Source organism: Perca fluviatilis, chromosome 9, assembly GCF_010015445.1.
Source record: "Perca fluviatilis chromosome 9, GENO_Pfluv_1.0, whole genome shotgun sequence".
In the NCBI taxonomy this organism is placed as follows: Eukaryota; Metazoa; Chordata; class Actinopteri; order Perciformes; family Percidae; genus Perca; species Perca fluviatilis.
Genome location: NC_053120.1, coordinates 9,020,488 through 9,047,137, shown reverse-complemented (window position 1 = coordinate 9,047,137; position 26,650 = coordinate 9,020,488). Strand labels below are relative to the sequence as shown.

At 39.6% G+C, this 26,650-nt stretch overlaps 1 protein-coding gene across 1 annotated transcript; it reads right to left on the bottom strand.

The window, feature by feature from the left end:
* Positions 1–13,457: 13,457 nt before the first annotated feature.
* On the bottom strand, positions 13,458–25,621 carry LOC120564973 (regulator of G-protein signaling 21-like). Its single transcript, XM_039810246.1, has 6 exons — positions 25,366–25,621; positions 20,861–20,981; positions 19,335–19,401; positions 18,998–19,059; positions 14,552–14,718; positions 13,458–14,298 (listed from the first exon to the last, which is right to left on the bottom strand). The coding sequence occupies exons 2-6, from the start codon at positions 20,976–20,978 to the stop codon at positions 14,101–14,103; spliced, it is 612 nt and encodes a 203-aa protein (XP_039666180.1). The 5' UTR covers positions 20,979–20,981; positions 25,366–25,621; the 3' UTR covers positions 13,458–14,100.
* Positions 25,622–26,650: the final 1,029 nt, after the last annotated feature.

Below are 26,650 nucleotides of genomic sequence, written 5' to 3'. Positions count from 1 at the left end.
GTGTTCTGTACTCGTCTGGGCAGTGTAGTTATCTGATGTGACTGACTTATTTTCTTTTCAACCAATTGCAGACTAAACGAAAATTGGCACCGACTATTGTGTGTATGAGTCAGGTAAATGGAAACAAGACTTTCTGCTATCTGAGTCATCATACACAAGCTTATCATTAGGAAGAGGCCTTTTAAAAAGTCATATGATATACTGTAGGGCCTATTCTCTCTGAAGAGATGGTGGAAGGACACTTAACCCATGATCCAGAGTCTGTGTTTACTTATGGAAATTGAAGCCATATGAATGCCGATAACCCAAAACAAATTGGGTCCCGGTAATAATTAAGCACTTGCCATCCCATTGTACTCAGGGTTACGCAGTCCAGTGCTGCAATTGCAGGGAGAGTTGGAGGGAACGCACACAGAGCATATCCTGTCGATCTCGCTGAGTTTTATGAGGCATACTAGCTATAGTAATCAGTCTGTGTCGGTCTGACACTGTGTCGCTCTGATACACACTGGTCATGCCTGAATCCCTCTGGTCCCTGAAATGGGTTTTTACATTACGCTGGGCAAAGTTAGAAATCTCATCTATATTAGTGACAAGTGCAAGTGAGAGGCCAGCTGAAGGGCAGGAAGCGAGGACTTCCAGTACTCTTTTCTACATCAAGGCATCACATTTCGAAAATGAACAGAAAGGAATTCTGTTCTTTTGTTTTATTTTATTGTATTATAGTTCCTTAAAGCTTTCTTACTCCGAAATAATCACTGTTGTGTGAGTGATATAGAGTCCAGAAAACAGGGGTCTGGTAGGAAAATGTCATACCGTCAAATAAATCATACAAAGGAAGTCTTTTCTAGGTTTTTGTTTGTCACGGATGAGATGTCTGATGATGGATGGCTGTATTTTGTTTTGTTAGTTTAGATCCATTGAACCCCTTGCAGCGTGAGGTAAACATAGGAGGTACACTCCGAAGGATTACAGTCGTGATCGGTGTTATTTTTTTTTTTCTGGGTTGACAATTCAGCTACAGAGAATGGTATTTGATAAGCAAAAAAAAACAAACATAAAGCTTTCACATGCTGTCCCACTCTGCTACTATTAACCCGGTTTAGCACCAAATGGTGGATTTCTTGTGTTGATTTCTCCAGTAAAGTTTCAGAATCTTGTAGCTTTAAAGTTTACTAAAACTGTAGTGGTGGCCTAATTCCACACACACATAACAAAACACATAACACGAAGCAACCCATGCAAAACCAGACAAAAAGTGCATCCCAAGCATGTAAGAACTGTGACACGAAAGTGACGTGAAGGCAGAAATGTTTAAAAAAAAGGAAATATTGAACATTATGGACATTATCAGCTGCTACGTATAGAAGCTGTTGCCCTCGAAATAGCACAGTCTTCAATGTAATAATCTGTACTTTTGAACATGTTTTCTTTTCTTTTCCCAGAAGGGATTTACTTGTTCATCTATTGTTGAGGTTGCAGAGAACCATCGCAACCAGAAATCAGTGTCGCAAGTGTCTCACCAGACGACTGTGTGGAAGTGAAACAGCTTTCGGTAGCTGAGGGACATGAGGCAGATTCTGGGGAAGTCAGACTGACAGGTTCCCATTATGCCGTCCACTGTCCCCAGACAGAAGTCCCTGCTTTAAGCCTCACACTTGCAATTCCTGGTCTGCTTGTCAGCAAGAACACACGGCACTGACCACGTTTTCCTGTTTTTTGTACTGTGGTGTAGGCTAATGAAGGCTGGCATTTCTCAAACTGTGTCTAACAATCCTAAATCCATGAATATGGATGAAAAGCCCTGGCAATAATGGAAATCCTGTACCCAGAGATCAACTCAATTCGTGCAGTGTTTTGACTTTTGAATGACCTGTTAATTATTATTTAGCATACATAATTAGCTGACTTAATATGCTATAATTACAGCAATTTCAATGCATGTTAATGTCATGTCATGTTCAAAGACCCCAACGATACAAATAAAAATGCAGTGTGAAGCCTGTAAAAATATGGTTCCCTGTTCTAGTTTCAGTCATCATCACTTCCACCTGTAGTTGAACCTGCTGTAGTTATGCTGTTAATCACATGAGGCTACTACTGTACATTTGATATGGCCAGACATTTGTCTCCATCTAGTGGACGTGTGTACACACTGCTTTATACAGATTATGTACTGTAAAGTGTGAGTGAGGGTACTGCAAGTTCAGTGTGAGGCAAGGCTTAATTACTGAGTAAAGTTGTCAAAAAAGGAAAATTATTCCCAGACTCTGGCACACCAGAGGCCACAAAGGCAACATTTCTTCCATTTAGTGCAGGGGTCATCAACTACATTTTATCAAGGGCCAGAATTTTTCTAAGCAGACACTCTGGGGGCCGGAAGCTCAAATAAAGAAACTAAAATGAATTTATACCTATAACGCCTATTCTTGTTCGAAATTTTCACTTTCTTACTGAATTAATGCTATGTTTTTTTTTATATGTATTAGTGTGAGCAAACTCCTAAAAAACATGGAAACTCCATAATGATAACTGGCTCTTTAACTAGAAAAAGATTTCAGACTAGGAGGCAGTTCACTGAGGAGTGATGGTTAAAGTCTGTGATTATGGAAACATTGTTGTAGTATGCAGCGTCCTGATTGGTGGAAAATGCTTGCAGAAAGAAACGGCTGTTGTCAGGTAAACGTGTCACTGTCAAAGAGGCTGAAGCGAATAGTTGACTGGAAAAGCCAAAAGTCCAGCTTTAATGATGAATGGACTGATAAGCAGGCTATGCACTTGACATGTATGCCTCATTTGCAATGAAAGATGCTGTTGCAAAATAATACAACCACCATCATCATCATCAAGAATGAAGAACGCGAACATAACGATCGCGTCATTCACGTGCATATTAAGTAGCCACATGTATCTGTTTTGGTCTTATAATACCTCCATAGATTGTCCGCTCGGTGGACAAGAGTGGACTGAGCAGACAGCAGATTGAAATATCGCTTTCTACATGTTTATGTCGGTCTACACAGGTGACTTTAATTGTAGCCTATTTACAGAAAAGAGACTATAGCGTGAGATCATCTGCCCCGGCGGCCGTAGGTAATCCTCTCTGTATCTTTCCCAGTCAGGTGCTGAATGTTTTAACGCACACACATCTCGGCTCAGCGGTGTGTGTGTGGAGCTCGGGCATCGCTGTACAGAATCCCAGCATGTGAATAGAGATGCAAATACAGGGGGCTGGGTTTTTGCTCTAAATGCTTAAAATGATAAATAACAGAATGCATTTTTTCCTCTTTACATTTTGTGAAATCATGATTATTCTGCAGGCCAGACTACAAGCTTTGGCGGGCCGGATGTGGCCCGCGGGCCGCCAATTGACGTTGGCTGATTTAGTGTATTGAATGAGAAGGACTCAAAGTGTTTGTATTGTGTACTGACTGTACTGTTCCCGGGCTTATATATTGTGTGTAGTTTGGGTGGGTTATTATTCGGTTTGATTTAACTGACAGATGAAACATGGACACTGGTAAAGGAAAGCTGGAAAAGAAAAAAATGTGTATATGTAGCTATGTACTGTATGTTTGTATTTATGTATCTGCGTATGCATGTATGTCCGCAGGTGTGCATATGTGCGTGTATGTATGTGTATATAAATAAGTGAATAATTAAATTGTTTTGTATTTAACCTTCTGAGGATGAAAGACAAAACTCCTACTCAAAAAGCGATGTTACAAAATTTCATTTCAGACATTTATTTATTATTTTAATCATAAATAACCTAAGACTTTGGTAAACTCATTTCAAGCACCGAAACAATTCGTACAACAAATCATAAGTTAAGGGTTAAAGTTTGTTTTCAAAAGAGATTCGAGGAATTTAAAAACGCGAACATCTGTTTCAGCTTTAGTGTCAAATTATCTATTTACACATTGCTCTAGAAAAACTGTGGGCGACACAATACAGAAAGCTGAGTTTGTTCTGATCATTTTGATATGAAACACATTGGGATCGGTTATATGCAAATACCTTAAAAAGGTCAATTTAAGAAGGTATGCGAAAATGCCCTTAGACCTCTAAGGGTTAAATACAAAAGTACAAAAATAGAAAGAGAGTAGGACCAGAAAGTTTTTTTTATTTTTTTTTTATTTTTTTTTACTTCTTCCTACTCTAGTGTGTATCAATTTGATGCACATAATTAGGGCCCTGAACTTATGATCTACTCTTGAGGCCCTGTTATGTACACAGTGCCTCTGTTAAAATCAGGCCTCACTTTTATATTATGCTTATGTGCTTTATGTTCTTTAAAGTGCTCATATTATGCTCATTTTCAGTTTCATAATTGTATTTAGAGGTTGTACCAGAATAGGTGTATGTGGTTTAATTTTCAGAAAACACCATACTTTTGTTGTACTGCTGATTGCTGCAGCTCCTCTTTTCACCCTGTGTGTTGAGCTCTCTGTTTTAGCTACAGAGTGAGACATCTCACTTCTGTTCCATCTTTGTTGGGAGTCGCACATGCGCAGTAAGTACTGCTAGCTAGTCAGTTGCAGAGTATGAGGGCGTGCCACGCTAGCAGCTAGGTGAGCATTATAACGTGTGTTACAAAGTGACGCACGTTTGTCCCTGAAGTAAAGGCTGGACTACAATAGAGCTGTTTGGAGCAGTTGGTGAACAGTGTTTTCTGTTGGAGATGGTAAGTCCCTTTGGGGGGGACTTTGGGCTTTTTCACTTTGTAAACCTAAAACGTGCACAAAAAACATATATAACACAATAAAGGAAAGGGAGAAAGCCAAAAAGCATAATATGAGCATTTTAACAAATGTATGTTTCATTACATATTTAAATGGTACAGAGTAAGCGGAGGGCCAAGTGTAGACATTACCTCCGCGAGAGGGATCATTGAGATGATGGCTACTACAGCAGCATTTAGTGCCACTGATTGGTTTCCGAGGCATTCAGGCATGTACTCATCTGAAACTCACTTCATAAAAGGCTAAAGGCATTTTAAAAACATGTTGTGTAAGTACGGCTGCATCTAATTCTTTTCAAGAGGTTTTTGACATAAAAAATTCAATAAATTAACAGTCCCTCCAGAAAAACGCGATTATGCGATCGCATAATTCAACGCATAATCAGCCAAAGTCTGCATACTTATGCGGGGGCCGCACTTTCGCCACATAAATTGCCGATTTCCGAGCAAAATATGCGGGGCTTGCATGATTCCCCGCATTTTCGTTGCAAAAAAGTCACATATATCTTAGCAGAAAGTTGAAAAATGTTGCGTTTACTTCGGTTTACTTTAAACAAGAGCAGCCATTTTCCCCTGTTGCCATGGGAACGTTATGAAGTGACGTAATTACGCGACGTGAACTTCATCGAAAAGCAGGGTGTTGGAGGTTGAATTTGACATGTAGCCTACTTTGAGTCTCTTAAGTTGGTTTCAGAAAGCTATCTTAATATCTGATATTATCTGAAATTTCTTTGTTTAAGTGCTCCTGCTGTCTATATTATTAACGATTTTTGAAAGTCTCTCTTTTGTTTAGACTATTACTTTTATTTTTACTTTCATATTATATTATTTGTATATATTTTTTATCTTATTTGTTTACGTATTGCGATGACTGAATATCTGTAAACAATTTTTTGAAATAAAGTAAAAAAAAAAAGCAGAGTGTTGGGGGAATCACTTTTTTTTCTCTTTTTCATCAAACCAAAGTTTTTGCAAGTTCCCGCAATTTTTGCAAGTTCCCGCAATTTCATTGCATAAAATTGCATAAATATACCGCACTTTTTTAAGAAAACGTGCCGCATAATCAAGGATTTTTGCCCACAACAAAAAAAAAAAAAAAAAACACATCTCCCAGAGTCCAAGGTGATGTCTAACGCTTGTTTTGTACAGCTAATGGTCTGAAACCAAATCGATTTGATTTATATAAAACAGATACAAGGACCATGTCCTAACATTTAAGAAACAGGAACCAGAACATGTTTGGTAAGCTTGATAAATGACTTAGAAAATGTTAATCAACTTAAAGTGCCTTGTGGAGTTTTCTTGTAAAAAATAAATAAAAGTGTCTCACCAAATGTCACTAGGTGTCTCCTTAAGGTCAAACGGACTGTTGTTGTTGAATGTATTTCCTTCCGCATGAAATATTTGCAATGCCATTTAATAAATATTTAAAATCCTGCATTGTCTTTGTTCCTAGTCGGCTAACTTGTATTCTTCTTCATGGCCTTTGTTTGCACATTGCATTGCTTTAATTGACTTATTCTTTCAGTATTAGCTAATGTATTCAGTATACTTCAGGAGCCCACGAGGTTCAATCCAACCCTGCTGCGAGGGAAATCATTTGTTATTCTATTTGATAATCTGTGTGCATCTTAAAACATTTTCCGTGTTAAGCTTTGACTTACATGATGAAAACAATGTAAAATATTTATGACAGACAGATACACCAATTGCTGCAGGGCTTTTTTGTTTCTCACACAGGTGGATGGATGTCGGAAAAGAAATGCTGTTTGGTCCGTAGATAATAAAAAAAAAACACTGTTTTCATCACTCCCACACAGATGCTTTAGAGTTCATTCTTTCAATCGCAACAGACTTTAAAGGTCCCATCACTTTATGAGGTTTTTTAACATTAATATGAGTTCCCCCAGCCTGCCTATGGTCCCCCAGTGGCTAGAAATGGCGATAGGTGTAAACCGAGCCCTGGGTATCCTGCTCTGCCTTTGAGAAAATTAAAGCTCAGATTGGCCGATCTGGAAAGGGGGAGGTAACCTTGCTCCTTATGACATCATAAGGAGCAAGGTTACCTCCCCTTACTCTGCTTTGCCCGCCCAGAGAATTTGGCCCACCCATGACAAAGAGACATCATGGCTTGCAATTGAGCAAAGTGGCAGTTAGCTACAGACACAGAAATGGCACGCCCTAAGGAAAGCTCACTGTAGGACTGGCTCTAGTTGCTGTAATTCTGCACCAAGGCTGAATTTCGGGAAAGAGACTTCAGAGACAGTATTAGGGGACCACTAAGGCCTATATAAAAGCATCCAAAGAGCACCATGTCATGGGACCTTTAAAAACTCTTTCATACATCAATCAGTCCTATTGTTAAACCAGCTACATTAAATACATTGCAATATTTATTCAGGGTTACAAGTCTCCAAGACCTTGTCTGTGTGTATCTTCATGTCATTTTCTGTTGTTACAAATGTATGCTTTGTTTCCTTACTTATGTTATTTGTGGTAATGTTTCATGTATGTCCTTTGGTGTTATTCATCTTATGTATGTATGTCTGTGTCCTCTTTCTTATATGAGCTACCCAGAGATGCAAAAAGTATTTCAGCCCTGGCTGATGAAGTTGTATGGTATGGTATGGTATGGTATTGTATTGCATTAAAGCACTTAAAGTCTGCCACAGGAGTTAATCTTTGGGAGGTTCTGTGTTGAGACGGTGTAAAGTTTTTTCCTCCCCACTAGGGAAGTTTGTGGCAGTCAGCAGAGACTCGGTTGCCTTATCTCCCACCCACTGCGAACTCTGCCACCCGCGCTTCCCTGAGCCCAAAGTCCTGGGGCATTATCTCAGCCTCTGCTGCTCACATTATGTTGACCTGCTGGGGCTTCACTGCCTCCGAGCCCTCCCTCACTCCCCCCGTGTCCATCCATCCATCCTTCCCCATACCCTCGTCCTGCTGCGCGTCTTCCTTCATCACTCCCTGCCTCCCTTTTACCCCCTGTCCTTTCCAACCTTTTCCTCAATGTTTTCGCTCTGACTTAATTTCCTTCTTTACTTCTTCCTCTCTGTCCTTTCCTTCCTGCCTCTCCTACCCTCAACTCCCTCACCCTTCATCTTGTTCTTTCTCATTGTCCCCTCTCTACAAATCCTCCATTTCCTCATTACCGACTCCGTTCTTTCCTTTTTCTCCCTACTCCTAATACTCTTACCGCCTTCGCTTTTAGTTGTCCCCTTCCCTCCATCTACCCGGTTCTTTCTTTACATCCAGCCTCTGCACTCTTTTCCTTTGTAATTACAGATTCCCTATTTTCTTTCCTTCGGCGCTCCGCTTTTTGACCTTCCCCACCGAACCCTTCCTATCCCTGAGTATTAAGCTCATGCTGAGTTCCAGCAGGGCCAGAAATCCTATCAGATAATGCTGGACCTCCAATCAGATTGGCTGTTAGTTCTCTGCAGAGTCACTGGCACAGAGTGTCTACACTCTGCAGCTGCAGACACAAACTCTCTGTGTAAAATCTAAGAAAGGTTTCATGCACGCATGCCAGAAACATGTACCCTCAAACCTGCTCACAATATCAAAAGCATAACACAAGGACATGCACGAAATGTGGCAAACGGTAATAACCTCACGTTTCTATTATTAAAACTCAGAAACAACAGAAATTCATTCCACCTCACGTTTGTCGAATTTTTGCTACTTACAACATAATTGTTCAAGTTGCACAGTAAGATATGTTGCCAGGAGAGAAAAAAGGTGGCTGTACAAAGTATTCATTTTTTATTGCAGGAAACATGTTAACAGTGTTCCATCTCCTCTGAAAAAAAGCAACATATGTATGTGTTTTTTTCCCAAATGTACTGGCACAGAAAACATGATGAAAAGTCTCAATTCCCACATCACCCTATTACCATATCATTCTGTGGGTCTCAAACTAGATAATTTGGCTTTGCCTGAGTCACAATAACACTCACAAAGTATTGTTCTTCAAACACTCCACATTGCTGAAATGCTGAACAACAGGAAGTTAGTGAATCGCTAAGATTAGAGAATGTAGGGATGATGTTTGTGGTTGATCTCGATCTCAACGTTATGCCATAGATGCTGCTTAATAACCTCAGTTTACTGAATTCCCACCGGATGTTTGCACTTTGGGAGCTAAAAAAAAAATAGACATCAGTCTTTCCAATGTTGTGACAATGACAATCTTAAGAAACATCATATCATACTTGTCCATGGAACTAAACCTAATTTACTTATAGGACTTCTTGCTAGGAATTTTAAAGATCTTCTTTTTAGACTGTTTGTGAAAACTCCTGGAGTTTTATCTTAGAAATGTTTGGAAATAAGATCAATTCAGATTCTTACTTTTTCATAGCAGGTTGTAGTGCAGTGATTAGAAGAGGGTTCAGCTAAACCAATGACATTAAAGATCACCTGATCATATGTGTTTTTTTACTTTTAAGTTGTTCTTACATTCTTAATCTCATCCTAATATTTCAGCATGAAGTATTCCTTGACACTGTCGGACATGTGCACATTATGGACTGTAAAAAGTCTTAACGACTACTCAAAGCACTTTTACATAGTACAGGAACCATTCTCCGTTCACACACATTCATACACTGGTGGCCGAGGCTGCCACCTGCTCATCAGATAAACACCCACACACATTTACACTCCGATGGAACAGGGTTCAGTGTCTTGCCCAAGGACACTTCGACATAGGCCTGCAGGGCCAGGGATCAAACCACCAACCTTCCAATTGGTAGGTGACCGCTCTACCACCTGAGCCACAGCCGTTCCATTTACGTTTACTTGTTTTAACATTCTCTCTTCCAAGTTTGAGTGTAAAAGTCATTTACTCTCTCAAGCAGTGGCAGCATGATTATGTTTTCCTTGCAACATATATGTTCAATTAGGTGAATTTTAAATGATAAAACACAACAGTGTTCAATAAAGGTTAAAAATGTGAAGACTAGGCGGAGTAAGATGTGGACTCCAAAGTCTGTCAGGCAAGGCAGGTATGGAGTAAAAGTAAAGTTTCATACCATGGTGTTAACGGCAAGCTTTGTTAACAACAGGGCATTCAGGATATGCAAAGTAGCCCACATGAGATACACGACAAATATACAGGTGTAGATGTTAAACCAATGATGGCTGAATTCCATTTAGCTGCTTCAGGGTCAGGGTCCTGGTAGCGATATTTTATATTTTAGCAATAACATTAGCACACTACTGTTGGTCAGGCGTCCATGCCTACGCAAGGTAACATAACCCGATTTGTACAGGTCCTATCCCCTGACCAATCGGCTATCCTAACCTTAAAATACTCGAGGTCAATGCCTAACCCCAACCAATCAAGCTGCTATTGAATGGCGGGTCTTGGCGTGGCCATAGTAGAAAACAAATTGGTGTCCTGGTATTGTGCATTTTGTCTCTCTCACACCGTCATGACTTCCTGGAGCCATCATTAATGTTATTAGTATCACCAGGGTTAGGCCATGTATACTGGGGAAAGTTAATGAAGGAATGAGTGGGGCATGATGTAGGGATGATGTTGTGGTTGATCTCAATCTCAACGTTATGCCAGAGATGCTGCATAATAACCTCAGTTTACTTCATTCCCACCGGATGTTTGCCCTTTGGGAGCCCCCAAAAAAATGGATATCAGACTTTCCAATGTTGTGACAATGACAATCTTAAGAAACATCATAATATACTTGTCCATGGAACTAAACCTAATTTACTGAGAAGCTAGGACTCCCTGCTGGGAATTTTAAAGATCTTATTTTTAGACTTTTTGTGAAAACTCCTGGAGTATTATCTTCTGTTTATTTGTAAATAAGATAAAATGCTTACCTGTGATTACCATATCATAATATCTGATACGGATTGCAATCCAGATTATAAATCCAGATTATAAACTTCTTTAATTAAAATTCTACTTACATGATATTACTACATTATACTCTCAGGCCTTTTCTAGTTAATCTATTCTCAGTGTCATCATTGTTTTCTCTTTCTCCCTTTGAGGAGATCAAAAATATTCAGCTCAGACAGTTTGTTGTGTGTCACTTCCCTTATGATGGTGCTTAACGTGGAACTGTAGTCTGAGAACAGGATTGTGCCAAAGATGCCTGTGCAGGTGACAAACCTTTTTAACAACCTGTTCTCACTCCCAACTCGTAAAATACTGACGTTTGGTCAATGGCTCTCAGCGTCGGATAGCAAAGCAAAAATCAATCTGTACAGCGTCTGTACGGGACGCACTGGGCAGAGGCAAGGCAAGGCAAGGCAGCTTTAGCACATTTCAGCAACAGTGCTTTGAGCAGCAGCTCGACCTCAGTGCTGTGAGATGACGTAGTAGTAAGAGCGACAATGGTAGCGAGTAGTATGAAAGACCTAAAATCCGCGTAAGGTGGCGGATGGGTCAAACAACACAGGACTTTCACCCGAGAGGCCGGGGTTTGTGTCTCGTTCTTGTCCCACGTGTCACTGAAACGTACATTTTGTATCCCCACCCACCATCTTTTCTTGAACCTAACTGTCCCGTTCTCGTACCGAATGTCAGTTAAACGTAGTTCCCGACCAATCCCGTCTAAATATGACGTCAAAGTGCTAGACACGAGTCCCGAGAGCGTCAATAGGCCTGACCCCGAACGTCTAAATATGACGCTAGAGGAGACTTTTTGCGTCAATAAGGCACCTGACCAAGCGTCGCTTTTTGACGCGATAGTTTTTAACTACATTTGCTCACGGAACATTAACTTAACTTAACCTTAGCCCATAGCTGAACCCAAACCCCATTCAGGGCTGTAGATACCATTAAGGCCAATGAGATCAGGTCTGTTTTTATTTTATTTCAAAATATCACATCTGACACAGGATGGGGTTTTGAAATGGAATACATATCTTTAAAGTTGACAGTTTTAAGAAAGATGATGAGTGATTGAACATACAGAAAATATAATAAACAAATGAATTAGTTAAATCAATTATTAAACTGAAAAACCATGACATAACCAGAATTTCTCATGGGGTTGGAGTTGCGCTGTAGGAATTCCTAAAATCCTGCTTAAGGCACTGACTTGACCTAATTTTAACTCTAAAAGAATAGGAATTGAGAAACACGTCCTAACTCTGGGGAATGTTTTCCCCATTTTTCCAATGTTGCATAGATATTTGCATGTTCATAAATTAGAACACACACACACACACACACACACACACACACACACACACACACACACACACACACACACACACACACACACACACACACACAGTGTTTGCCAACATATAAAAATAGAAGACATTATTGTATTACTTCCCTAAAAGGACTAAAGTAACAAAAGCAAGTAGATCCTAGCAATTGGCCATAATTCGTAATATATATATATATATATATATGTATATATATATATATGTATATATATATATATATATATATTTGTAATATAATGTCTTATTTTTCTATATAGTAGTTTCTATGATAAGTGTTTTTTTCTGGATGATTTATGTGATTCATGCTATACATTTGACAGAATGTTTGATGCGTTGGATTTAGTGACTTTTTATAACATATATAATATATTCATCTTGATTTTTGATCTCAGATTTTTTGCCTTTCTATGAAGGCATGCTTTGTCCCGAGTATTAGACAGTGTGGTTTTAGCTTAGCTCTGATTGGTCCGGTTTGATTGACCCACAATCAAACAGATCACACAACTCGTTCTCATTCTCAACTCGTAAAATACTGATGCTCGGTCAGTGGCTCTCGAAATCACCCTATAGCGTCTGTATGAAACGCACCGGGCAGGGCAGCAGCTGGACCGCGGCGCTGTAAGATGACGTAGTATTAAAACCAACAGCGAGTAGTATGAAAGATCGGATTTGTGTCCCCGTTCTTGTCCCGCGTGCCACTGAAATGTGCATCTTGTAACCCCACCCACGGTCTTTTCCTAGACCTAACTGTCCTGTTTTTGTGCCGCATGTCAGTTAAATGTGTGTTAAATGTCAAAAAGTGACGCCACTCCCGACCAAGCGTATTTAAATATGACGCCAGAGGAGACTTTTTGCGTCAAAAACAAATGCCAAAGGCACCTGACCGAATATCGCTTTTTGACGTGATGGGAGTGAGAATGTGTTGGATCAGATAGCCACCTGAGTGATGAGTGAGTTTGTATCTATATATCGGGGGAAACACTTTATTTAAGTTTTCTACATAAGAGTGACATGACACTGTCATGAATACATGACACTCACATGACACTGTCATGACACAGTCATGACACATGAACCCTAACCCTAACCATAATGTGTCATGACAAAACCGAATGACGCTTACTAAAAAAGAGTTATGTCATAAACGTTTATGACTTGTTTATAATGTTTTATGACACGTTCATGACAGTGTCATGTCACTCTTATGTAGAAAACTTAAAGTAAAGTGTGACCATATATTGTTTGCTCTGCTTTGTGGTGGGGATTTGACAATGCCTAGTGATCTTTGTTAGATCAAAATGTTGCACTAATTAGCAATGAAATTAGCTGGGTGCTAACTGTGTAGACGTTTTGTCTATATTTTCTGGCTTGAGTTTGCTTTTTAATCCAACACCTGTGGAAATTTCTTGGATGTGCGTACCCTGCACTCTTGTTTGTCCATAATCATCATAATCAGCCGCAACAGCTGCAGGACATGTCCAACAAAAACAACACAGTGGAGTTTTAATTCAAAACACAATATTTATTCTCACTAATAACTTACTAAAGAGCAGGGAGTATGCAGCGCTTCAAAGTTGCTCTTACTGTACTTTCATGAGATGTGTATCCAACAAAAACTAAATTACAAGGGTGGTAGATCACAAATAAAAAACTGTGCTGGTAATGGATTATTCAGAAATGTATATAACTAAATCATTTTAACTGATGATGTCATTGGGGTTGAGTTGCATTGGGCAGTTGGCGATTTTTGTTGACAGGACATAGAGCTTTTGAAATTGAACTCTTCAGCATTTCTTGATTACAATTAATTTAATGGTACAAATGACTAATTTGTGTACACAAATTATGAACATTTGAATCTTGAGGCCTGCTTTTCCAAACAAATGTCAACCTTTCAGAACTTAATGTGAGCCTTTTTTTCTGACTTACAGGCCTTTTCGGTGCTATACAAAACAATCCAAACAAAAATTGACTTCAAAAGCTGCTTATTACATTATTTAGATTATGTTTGGCTTTTAGATCCTGTCAGTCCTCATACCGACAGCTCTGTAGCTCCTTTCACTTCTGCTTCCCCTGACAGACAAGCCTTTTTTCTTAAAAACCTAGATTCTAAGGAGAGTGGGCCAAAGTGCAGAATCACTCATTCATTTTTTCCTCACGTTGCTTTCATGGCTTTCAGCCTGTTCCAGGAGAGCTTGGTATATTTCTGACTTCAGAAATCGTGGATAACAGTCGTTCTCCATCAGACCGTATATTTGTCTCTGCGCCCTGTCGAAGCAATTTGGCTCCGGCTGTGAGATGTTTTCACTGATCTCTTCTCTCGTCACGCAGTCGATGTTTATCTGTGAAAACACCAACTTTTATTTCACTCATGAGTTCTCTCTGTTTGGAGATACGACATTATTCAGAAAGTTAACTGCAGGTTCAAATAGTAAAAGAAAAACAGAGCAGGGCTGAGCAACAAAGAAAATAAAGGTGGCATACAATCATTGTGTTGGATAGTAAATCTGAATGAAAACTGTGGACGCATGACAGTGCTGTGTGTGAGTTACACAGGTCTGACTACATTCATGCCTCACTTTACAAAAGCCATACCTGTCTAGGCGCATCAACTTGGACAAACTCTGCGTAGATCCTTTTGGCAGCAACCGTCATCTTTGTCTTGCTGGTAATTTTCCTGTAGTCTTCACAGGCCAGCCAAAATAAAAGGTTCTCCTCACTGTATTCTGTCCTCAAGAAGTCCTCAAACACCAGCTGGCCTGCTGTACAGAGGGAGCAGAAACACTTTGAAACCAGGACAAATTAATTTCAAACATCCAACTGAAGTTGAATTACAAGGGATTTAAGAACCTGGCTAGTCACCCACCTTTTTTAAACCTTAATTACAGGGTGTCTAGCCAGCAACAATAAATATATATAGGCTTATGAAAACAGTAAAGGGAAAGAGAACTGGTTTTCCAAGCAGGTTTTGTGTGTAACCAAATCTACTCCACAAATACATAATAGCCTATATTAAAGTTGACCTATTACATAGCATTTTTAGGTTCATACTTGCATTTTATGTTTGTACATGTGTACATGCTTTAATATTGAAAAAAATACTTTATTTTAGCTGCACCTGTTTGGAGCGCCTGTCTTTTTAAGTACAATGTAATGTAAAGTCAATGAGAAGATGACGTAGCATTAGGAGCGACTACGGTAGTAGAGTAGTGTGAAAGCCCGAAAATCTGCGTAGGGAGGTTGGTTGGGGTGGCGGATGGGTCCAACACAAGACTTTCACATAGGAGACCGGGGAACGTGTCCCGCGTGTCACGTTTCCTAAACCCAACCGTAACCGTCCCGTTCTTCTTTTCCTAAACCCAACCATCCCGTTGTTGTCCCGCGTGTCATGGAAACGTAAGCCCACCCACAACCTTTTCCTTAACTTAAAGGGCCATGCTCATTTCACGGAATTCTTCCGTGGGAAGATTTTTTTCGATTCCATGAAACTGCCACAGATTTTGAGTTAAGGGGCCGTGTTCATTTCACAGAACTCTGTGAGATCAGTTTGTATAAGTTGGTTAGCAGTGAACAGTGATAAAATATTGCAGCACTTTCTACCGTCAAAAATCGCAGAAAAGGCTTCTGAATGTGTTTCAACAGTAACATGACCCGAAATTGGGGAGAAATTAACAACATTGAGAGACAAGATTACATCTTTCACTGCTGTTAGCATGGAGCTACATGCGACAATGTTAACACCCCAGTAGCTCAATTTATTTATTTTTAATCCAGTCCTGGCTACCTGGGCAGATGACCAATCAGAGAAGGCCGGAGAAGAAAAAAACTGCTAAAACCGGAGCATTCAGGACAGTGGGAAATCTGAAGTTTTAGCTCCCGGTGATTTGTCTGAAATACGTTTACCTCATTATTTTAAGCATTGGCCATGTTTAACATTAAACCACTGACATTATAACATTATAGATATGTCAGAAAATACGGAAAAGCATAATAGTTCACCTTTAACCAGAGCTGTGTACAATTATGATAATTGTTGCAATTACTTCCAGTTTGTGTAAAATGTGAAGATACAGAGCCCCTAAAGTCCCAAAAGATGAAATTTTTTAATCTTGTGTGCTCAAGCTATTATCTCGTGCTATCAGACAATGGGCGTTATGCAAGAAAATGTTAGTATTCTTATCTAACTCTTTTCTGTAAGGCTTTCTTCGAGTCAGATTCATTAAAGCAACACTATGTAACTTTTAGCTGCAGTTGTAGTTCCAATGAGACAACCTGTAGGGCTAAAAGTTACATAGTGTTGCTTTAAACTCTCTTAAACTTGTAAATTGCTCATTTCAGCCTGATCAATGGCAGCTGTTAATGAGGAAGTGTTGGTGAGATTTGATCATTTGAATAACCGCCCCCCCCCCCCTACAATTGCTATATAAGGCTACCTGTTCCGCTCCATTTGTGGGAAAGTTTCATTCACAAAAATATTACCAAAGAGTTTAAAGACTTTAAGACTGCTTTGAACTCAGCAGACAAGTTGAGCTGTGCTGTGGTATTACATGCACCAAAACAATTAAAGTAGAGCAGTGCTGTACCGTTACAGTCACAGACATAAAGAGCAAATACTTTGACATGAAGTTAGAACATGAAAATGAAAGGGGGTCGAGCGGGACGTGACAGTCATGAGGACATCAGAGAATATTCTAGTGCAACAGAAGATAGTACTGGAAAGAGACCTACATTAGGAGCCTAAGGCAGCTGTCAGAGAATTTTCAAACTACTGAACTGTACAAGTTGGTGTGGTGAAATATGTCAAAAATGATACGTGATCTAAAAGAGCTCTCTGTGAATTGGCGAACCATGATGATGATCTGGTGAACAGATTATTCATTTTTCATCAAGTCTGTTTTAGATAACTATGATAAGATAAACTTTATTGTCCCGGAGGAAATTTGTCTTGGGCAAAAAGTGCTACATACAAACACATAAGCTGTGTTCGAAACCGTTCCCTATCACGGAAATAGTGCACTATAAAGTGTGTTCGCCATTTTGTAGTGGTGTTCGAATTCTCTGCAGTTTTTTTCCTTCACTATATAGTCCACTATGAAATACCCATAATTTGAGTGTACACACGATGTACCCTACATTTTACCCCCGTATACCACAATGCAACGCGGCCGTGTTTTCCCAGAGGAGAAGAAAAAACAGAAGCAACCGTGAAAACTGAAAAGGAAAAAGGGAGCGGACTTTCGTTTTGTTTCTTAACAGTGGAAATGTAACATGTAAAATATATACAACATTTTACTCTCTTCCTGGGTGCTTGTTTTGTTTCAGGGACGTATTAGAAGTATTTTTGTTTCAGTTTGTTTACATGATGCTGGGCGCGCCCGCCTCTGTAACACAAATAACGGACACGGAACAATGTGTTTTCAGTGTAGTGTCCGAAATCCTGTTTGGTCGTTCCCTATATAGTTCTGTATTTAATAAACACTATAGAGGGAATAGTGAGTGAGTGAATGAGGGAACGGCTTCAAACACGGCTCTACATTAAATATCAATCATTCAGTTTGTAACATACATGACAGTACATAACGAGACAACAATGTACTTTAGGACAATAAAAATAAAATAGAGACCGTCCACTTGGTTGTTAGGAGATCGCACAGGCCCTGTGTTAGTTATATATTTTATTTAAGTAAATGTTGGCGTCATAATTGAGCTGCAAATTAAATGAAATCCTAATACTAAGAATGGGTTGAAATGCAGCTATATAATTTGACTACATCATACTGTGCGTATGTGACGATTAAAGAATAATAAAAAAAGAAAAAAGATTAGGGTCGCAGAAGGAAACATAACACATGGACATGGAGATTTGAAATCAGGTGAAAATCAATGTGAACTAACCTGCTCTTTTTATGAAATCTGGGTATTTTAGGACAAAATCAGCACCTTTAGCGATGAGCCGTAGCTAAAGGTTAAGCCATTCTCTTATCTTTCACTCTCTTCCTCAACATAGTCCTTGTTAGCTCAAAGAAGTCTCGGGTATTGTGGTGGGTGCCTGGAGGCGCTAACAACCTTCAAAACCTTCGAAACCTAACCCGGCATCCCAGTGTGCACTGCTTCAGCACCATATAATTGCACACACCTATATTTGTTGTTATCTTCTCCTCGCACCCATTACCTCTTGTTACGGACGTATTCATGGAGCTGTGATTTTAAACGCTGGTGTAAATACTAGCGCGTCTTCTGGGAGCCCAAACAAACAACTAACTGGGAGCACCGGAGTTATTTGCACAAATTGCTTTGCATAAATCACAGCTGGTGCTTTGACAGTAATAACAAAATATGTCCAGGGGCTGCTTGTTTCCGTCTACAAATCACCCTTGGCCCATATCTTGAGCTTTCAATCATAACAGAGTCGACCCTCTAAAATCACAAGAGATGTAAAGGTATATGAATGACATCAAATTGCAACCTGCCACATGCGCAGCTATTTATTCGTTGCTACTGTTTACAGATTTGTCATAGGTGTCACTGCATTCCTTCAAAGGGAAATGGAAGCAACTGGGAAATGTATCGTTAATCTTCACGCAGGAGACAACGGGCTGAAATATTACAGATCAGCTGAATTCATTTCGGTAAAGTAATGAGAGAGGAAAGACAGCCGAAAGAAGAGAAAAGGAACCCATCTGACACTTTAGTCATTTTCAAATAAAGGCCGGGAATATGGTCAGGTGAAAGCCATCAGTGAGTGCCGCCTTTATAAATGAATAAGTGCTGGCAGGAATCACACCATCTACCATGGCAGCTCAGATTAGACCTCTTATCTCTGCCAGTGTCATCATCCTTAAATATATCTCCAAATGGATTTGATGAACTTGAAGGAAGAATATTTCCTCAATCCTCCTAAGGAAGCCCCAGGGCAATTCAAGATGATATGCTGGGCCGAGCAGCGGAGAATTGCGAGGGTGAAAAAAAGAGGACAGAGATTTGAGAGAGCGGCATTTTTGACAAAAGAGTGAGAGGAATAAAATCCATAAGTGAGCTTACTTTTACACTTCAGAAGATGGTCGAGTGATTCCCCCCATGCCCCAACATCATCAACAGGAGCCCTGCAGAGCAAAAATTTCATTAAATGTACATCCTGTCAGGTATTGTATGAAGGACAGAGGTGCATTCCTGTCAGTGATAACGTAAAAGTAATTTTAAAAATCCAAATTTGTATTTTTGTATCCCATTACAGTAATTAATGTTGAATATAAAATCTGTTTTCAGTCAAAGGTCATTTTTTAATTAACTGACATAAATCAATCGTCATAAGTTCATTAAAAATATGGATAGCCACCTCACTTTCTAATTCTAGAAGATCAAATAAATGCCAACTCACATATGAGCTCTTAATTGAGTACGAGGTATCGGAGAGTCAGTGTTGCCCACTGGAAGTAGGTTCCCTCCTGACCACAGTTACATGAAAATAGATCACAAAAATATCAATTGAAAAGTTATTTTCTTAAGTTCGTAGGAAGTATTCAGATATAGATTACTTAAAGTAGCGCTAATTCATCTTTCTACTTTGACAACTGCGACAAGTTTGTGACTAATATTCTGATGAACATAGTAGAACATTAAGCAGCTAAAAAGCCTATTTGTCTAAATAATGTAGTTGGTGGAGACCAAAGCGGAACTAAAAGAAGAGTGAATATTTGACAGACTTCTATCAGGCAGAAGGACATGCTAGTGCTCAGTGTCCACATCAACTTAAGCTTGTGATAATTGTGTTTACAGCTTGTTCTGCCGCCCCCTGGCATTTTTTTTTAAATTTATTTCAGTAAAAATAGAAGCACAATCTACTTGACTTTCAAAAATTAAAGTATTCATTAAGCTGAATTTCCCCTTACTGCAGTGGTTTATTATTACAATTTGAATTACTTTATAGATTTCTCGGTTGCTTAATCTGCAATAAAACTTATTTTACACTGTGATCATATGTTTGGTATGCAAAATCTGTAAAGTGAGAAATTATAGCTTTAAAACAAATGAAGTGGTGTAAAAAGAGCAATTATTTACATTGAAATGCAAATAGAAGTAGAATGTGGCATAACACCAAAAGTGAACGTTAAATACCGTATAATTAGCACATGAGTAAATGGTTACTTTCTGTAATTACACATACAGCTATAATACTTTTTTTTTTTACTGTGTTTCAATCAGCACATCATGGTCGTAACGTGGTCGTACGCAGGGTATTAGAAATGCCAAGGTCCAAAAACGGAGCTTACTATGGAGCATGCCTCCCTTTCCCCCCTGAAAAGAATTGATATGTGCATTCTAAGACGTTTGAAAAATTAGATAAAAATAGTTTTAAAACCATGTTAGTGGGCAGTAAATGATCTGTCAAGAAGTGATACTAAGATGTTGCAATGAATGATCCACACTACAATCTGGAAATACAGAGGAGGCTAGCATGATCAAATGAATGGTGACGGTGTTTAATAAAGGTGCTATTCACACTACAGACACCATTGAAATCTAATAATGCTCCTCTGCATTCACTGTCTGTCCCTTTCTCTGTGACTCCTCACTTGTCTCAGCTGCCAAATTGTATTAAAAATCATGTAGTCAAATTGTATACACCTTCTTTATATCATCTTTGTGTTTGCATCATTTTGGATTTGAATTATAGAAATTTGTCTCATACAGCCTACATAAACATAACCAAAATGTGTTATACAATAATATATTTGTACAATAATATTATATCATATCACTTTATTTATGCTAGGTGTTTGTGTAAATTCAGCCTATAGATTCCACTGTAATTACCAAAGAACATATATATCTTTGTGGTAAGTTTTTGTGTTGAACAGCACAGGGACACAATGCTGATCCTATCCTGGGTACAGTGGGCAGTACCTGCTCTTCCTGTCTCATCTTCATCACCTTCTCTCTTTCTTTTTGTCTCAGTCTCTTCATCTTGTCCTGTATCTCCTTTCTTCCCAAAGATGAGCTTTGATTGATGGAGTCTTTTCATTTTCTGTCTCAGTGAAGAAAGTAAACACAGGGTCAATAGATATATATATGTGGAAATCTCACCGGCCTCCACTAGGACAATCTTGCAATAAAAAATAATAAAATAAAAATATATAGGGGTGAAAGGGAAGCTAACTAGCCGGTCACGATGAATGGCCTCTTTAGCGCTAAGACTAGGTCTAATATTAACGTTGGGTTTGGAAGGATATATGAAACTACTTTACTCTTTGTTCAATGCAACATTTTTATATTTTATTTTATTGATTTAAAAATGGTCCTCCAGAGTCTATGATCAGAACTGTGTCAACAGCAGCGGTCTGCTATCCAGAAAAAAAGAGACGTAATTGACATTGATCAGAATCGAGTATTCAACGAAGCTGTGTATTAAATTATCTTAATATTCTGTGGTAATCACTGAAACCACTGTGGGGATTGGGTTCACTAACTTTACTGAAAATCCTATTTCTGTAAGTTTAATTGTAGCTTGTCTACAATTAGTTTGGATTTTTCAGCATGTCAGCCAACTGTCAAACTATCAGTATCTCCTTGTCACTAGTTTACTTGTTCGGTAACCTTAAATTAGATGAAAATGTAATGATCCCTGTAAAGAAACTGGGTCGTTGCAGCACAAGCAGAGGAACAGATAATAATAAGTCAGAACAAGGAGATACAGCAAGTGAACATGCTGAAAAGTGGAGCAAATAAATAAGGAACTAGCACTGACAGACTCACAGGCCCGAGTGGATGTGCAAGAGCTGATGTGTGGATGGGATAACAACTACTTTCAAGACTATGTGTATGACATATATAAACATGCATTTTAAGCAGACATATTCTGCATGCTACATCAGCTTTTAGAGAGGTATGCCATTTGTATCTCAGATGTGTGGCAACTCCACAAATACATACATACTGTATGGGTGAATTGTATGCTAATCACACGGTAAGAATGTGCATCTTTGTCTTATCCTATGTAATGATAAATACATGGTGTAATAGTAGTCACATGATCTTGAAAGTCTACAACAGGGGTGGCTTGTATTTGGAAAAATGGAAAAAGTTTCATTTTCAAAACATGGCCTATTGTCTGCAGTGAGCTAGCGAGACTAGCGTTAAACACAGAGACATTGCATGGCGATGACATGGTTTTTATGGTTTTGATTGTGTTACGCACGTGATAATGGAGGACCAGGTGAAAACCCTGCAGTCAAGGGCGGTAGCTTTATCTTACGCAGGGCAAGATAAAGACACAGACGAAAAAAATTGCTATATTAGATGCAGAACCATCCTGCCAATGTTTCGGAACTGATTGGTGGTGATTGCTGTGGACTGCTGTGGACAAAATACACACGGCGATACACTGATAAGAGCAAATTACATTTAACCATGTACCCAGCCAATTTAAATAGCTATCGTTACTTTATTGTGAGAACAGTCAACTTCATATCTATATTATTTATATTTTGTGTGGCGTTTCGTTTTGCGTGGAATTAGCCATTCCAGAGCTCACCTACTTAGGTGTAAATGTTCCGCAAAAAACAAGTTCCTTCCTGAGACTATTGCCTTCCCAAGATAATTGTGATTGGTTTAAAGAAATGCAAACAAGCCAAAGCGTTTTTTCTCTATCCTAATTTATGTACAGTGTTGCCAGACCTTACTCCAGCGCTGACACAGTGCTGTGGAGAAAGGTTTGGCAATGCGAGACTAGTCGTGGGTAACACCCTGCTCCATAATAAGACAGAACCAAAACGCTTCTTGATATTGGCATTGAAATGTGTTATATTTTTGGTATGTCAGTGAGCCAGCAGCACCAGGCTGACCTTGCATCAGCACCAGTACTTGGAACAAGACTGCTCCAGGCACCACAGTCCAGCAGCCTTCCTCATCAAATGAATGCTGCTGACTGAGTGTCACACAGTTCCTTCTGCTGTGACAGCTGTCCAACTGAAGAACTGACAAGAGCTGGTGTGTGTGTGTGTGTGTGTGTGTGTGTGTGTGTGTGTGTGTGTGTGTGTGTGTGTGTGTGTGTGTGTGTGTGTGTGTGTGTTGGGGAGGGGGGAGATACACTTGCTTCTTAATGGCACAAAAATATCTTTTGCACAGTTTAAAGAGATACAGTGACAGTTATTTTTCCATCAGATTCTAGTGAACAGAATCCTATTCACTTTTTGTCTAATTCTTGCTCATTCAGTGAGGATGTGTGTGCAATGTGGTGGTTTGATATCTCCTTGAAAGAGCAATAACTAATATGACGATTGACTACACACTTTCTTGTGGTGTGTGTGTGTGTGTGTGTGTGTGTGCGTGTATTTTCGTGAGAATTAAATTACATCTTTGCAAATGTATATGGGCCACATGGCTAATTTGTTTGCTAAATGTGGCCACTGTGGCCATTACCGATAGCCATAGGCGCGGGAAGTGGGGGCGCTGGGGGTGCACCCCCTGGTGGCGAAGCTTTAAAACTGCGATGACAATAAAATGATAGCTTATAAATATCTCTGGTTGTTGTTTCTGTTCTACGACATTTTTATGTCATGTTAGGGGTGTGTGGGATGAAGAGAGGGATACTTTTAGTAATTTTAAAACAACAAGCATTCCACTCAGTCAAACAACTTGCTCGCTTTGTTTCAGCTCTACATATACAAACAAGGGCTCTTCACCGAGGTGGAACAGCTGATCCACTTGTGCCTCTGTTTACCAGTGTCTGCTGCTGCCTCTGAAAGGTCTTTCTTAGCTCTTCGCCGCCTGAAAACCTGTCTCTGTAGCACTATCACTCAGAGTAGACTTTCACACATGGCATTGCTTCACGTCCACAAAGACATTTTGGATAATCTGATATTCAGGGTCTCATGGCAGAGTTTATCAGCCGAACTCAAGAGGGGACATTCTAAAACGCTTAACGTGGTTAAATGTACCTAAACAACAATCAGTGATCACCAAACTTCTCTCTCATATTGCTCCCCATAACCACTGAAAACAAATCGTAAAAAAAAATCGAACCCAAAGTCCAATTATTATGGACGTTATCTGACATTAAGCGTTTCTGCTTCACATTTTCAGCAGGGCAGCGGAGCGGTTGTGGGTTGACGCTCCACGGTTGTCATGGGCTTTATAAGTCCTAACGTGAAAAAGCTTAACGGGGTTTAATGTACCTAAACAACGATCAGTGATCACCAAATTTTTGACAGTTTTCAGTGGTTAACAGTTTTCATGGAGCAACATGAGAGAGAAATTTGGTAATCATTGATCGTTGTTTAAGTACATTAAACCACGTTAAGCTTTTTCCTTACAATAGCCTCACTGAAGCAGAAACACTTAATGTCAGATAACGTCCATAATAATTCTATGTTGGGATATAGTTTGTACACCGTCAGCTCAGCTGTACTTCATGGAGGGGAGGGGTGAGTAAGTGGTCTGCAGAATACTGAGCCTGTGTAACATAGTTTCGTGGATCGTGGCTCCCCCGCCCAGCACCCCAGCACCCCCTGCCGAAAATGACTTCCTGCGCCTCTGCCTATAGCAGAACAATGGTACCATTGGAGGCTGTTCATGAGGAGCCAGAAACAGTTGCTATGGATGACTAGGACAGCACACATTGGCATATTCTGGAAAAATTAGTAGAATTCTTGTTTTACATGAAAATGTAAAAAAAAAAAAAAAAAAAAAAAAACCTTTAGGAGCACAAACTCGGCGGACTCTTTTTCCCACTGAGCAACGGATCGTCAACATATTTTCTTAGTTTAAAACAGATTAAGCTCACTTGCCTGAAAACTGCTGTCCTAAATCACCAAATCTCTTGATAAAAAAACAAATTGCTTGAAAGTAGTTCATCCAATGGAGTTGTTTAAAAAATGCCCCAAAGTCCCGACAGCTTTACTTTTAAGAGATGTGCTATCAAAAAGCCCCTCAGAAGTAAGGGACAAGGCATCAGAGGAAAGGCTATATCCTAATGCAGCCACACATGTTTTGGATTGCATCATATAGAGCGCAGAGCACATTCCACTCAAATAATTCTCCCTCATCTTTGGACCTTTTTCATGTTTCTTTGGAAGGAAAGGAAAAAAGGGAAAGAGAGCCGGAGGCATATTGAGAAGCACAGAGAAACACAGAAACACAGACGGAGAAACTTCCATTAAAAACTGCAGAGATCACAGGAGCCCCATCAGAAACACTTGCTCACGCCATAAGCAAAACACATTCTAGTTTTACTTTAGCAACATGCTTTTTGCCTGGGCAAGATCACAGAAAGTTTGTCATTACTGAAGAACAAGGCAGACCAGAAGGGAAGTACAACATTTAAAATCTTCAACAGTCTCAAATCCTCAGTGCCAGACAACCAGTTTGTCGAAATTTTCGAAGCTTAAAATCAATTTGGAGCTCATACTTACAACATGTGTTTTCTGTTGCCAAAAAAAGACAGAAGAATGTTTCGCAAGTTGTTGGATATGTTCACAACAAAACACACTGATCCTTAGTTGCTCAGGCTTCTTTTCCCGTACTTGACAAACCCAACAGGTACAAGCCCATGCATGCTCAGTAGCACAGGCAGGGTTTACAGAAATGCCAGGTTTCACTCTTTACTTTTTAACCTGAAACTCCCTCTTCAGAGTTTTACGTTTTGGCTGTAAAAAGCCTAATTTGTTGCTTCTTGTGGTTGGAAGGCTGTGCTTTCTGAAGCCAGCAACCAACAACCTTTATGCCACTTTAAAAAAACAAGAGCTTTAAGTAAAATCATTAGTTTACAACGCAAAGTAGTAGGAGACAGGAAGGCATGGCTGTGACTAACACTGCTGTAGGCCCTTTTGTTTGGCTTGGATTTGGATTTTTGCCCTTTTTGAATATACTCTATACATGTATCACTTTGGCTGTGTGCAGGTCTCATAGAAGTGTGCATATTTGACAATGAGTTGGCAGGGTCACTGTTAAATTTAGTTAACATTGTTTACACCCATAGGAAAAACGACAGTAATTAATCTAAGAAATGTACACATGATGAGACCACTAGAGTTAAAGCTATAGTGCGTAGTTTCTGTCGCCCCCATAAGGAATTCTATAATGACAACTACACTGTCAGCGCGTCCACATGATACAAGCCCTACGTGATCGCGCATCCCCACCCCTCCTCCACGCAGTTGCTTGTGGCCAAGGAGGACACGGAGGATTAAAAAAACATGTACTCTTCAGAAGAGGTAATTATCTTCATAAGAGCTTCTGTGCGGGAAAGTCACCGGATGACACAATCTTACATAATAGTCTTAACTAGCTTTGTAGCAACTCATTTGGCAATGGCTTGAATGTAACAGACGTTCATTAAAGGTCCCATGGCATGGGAATTTCACTTTATGAGTATTTTTAACATTAATATGAATTCCCCCAGCCTGCCTATGGTCCCCCAGTGGCTGGAAATGGCGATAGGTGTAAACCGAGCTCTGGGTATCCTGCTCTGCCTTTGAGAAAGTGAAAGCTCAGATGGGCTGATCTGGAATCCTTATGAGGTCATAAGGAGCAAGGTTACCTCCCCTTTCTCTGCTTTGCCCGCCCAGAGAATTTGGCCCACCCATGAGAGAGAGACATCATGGCTTTCAAACGAGATACAGTATTAGGGGACCACTAAGGCCTATATAAAAGCATCCAAAGAGCATCATGTCATGGGACCTTTAATATCAAAAAGTT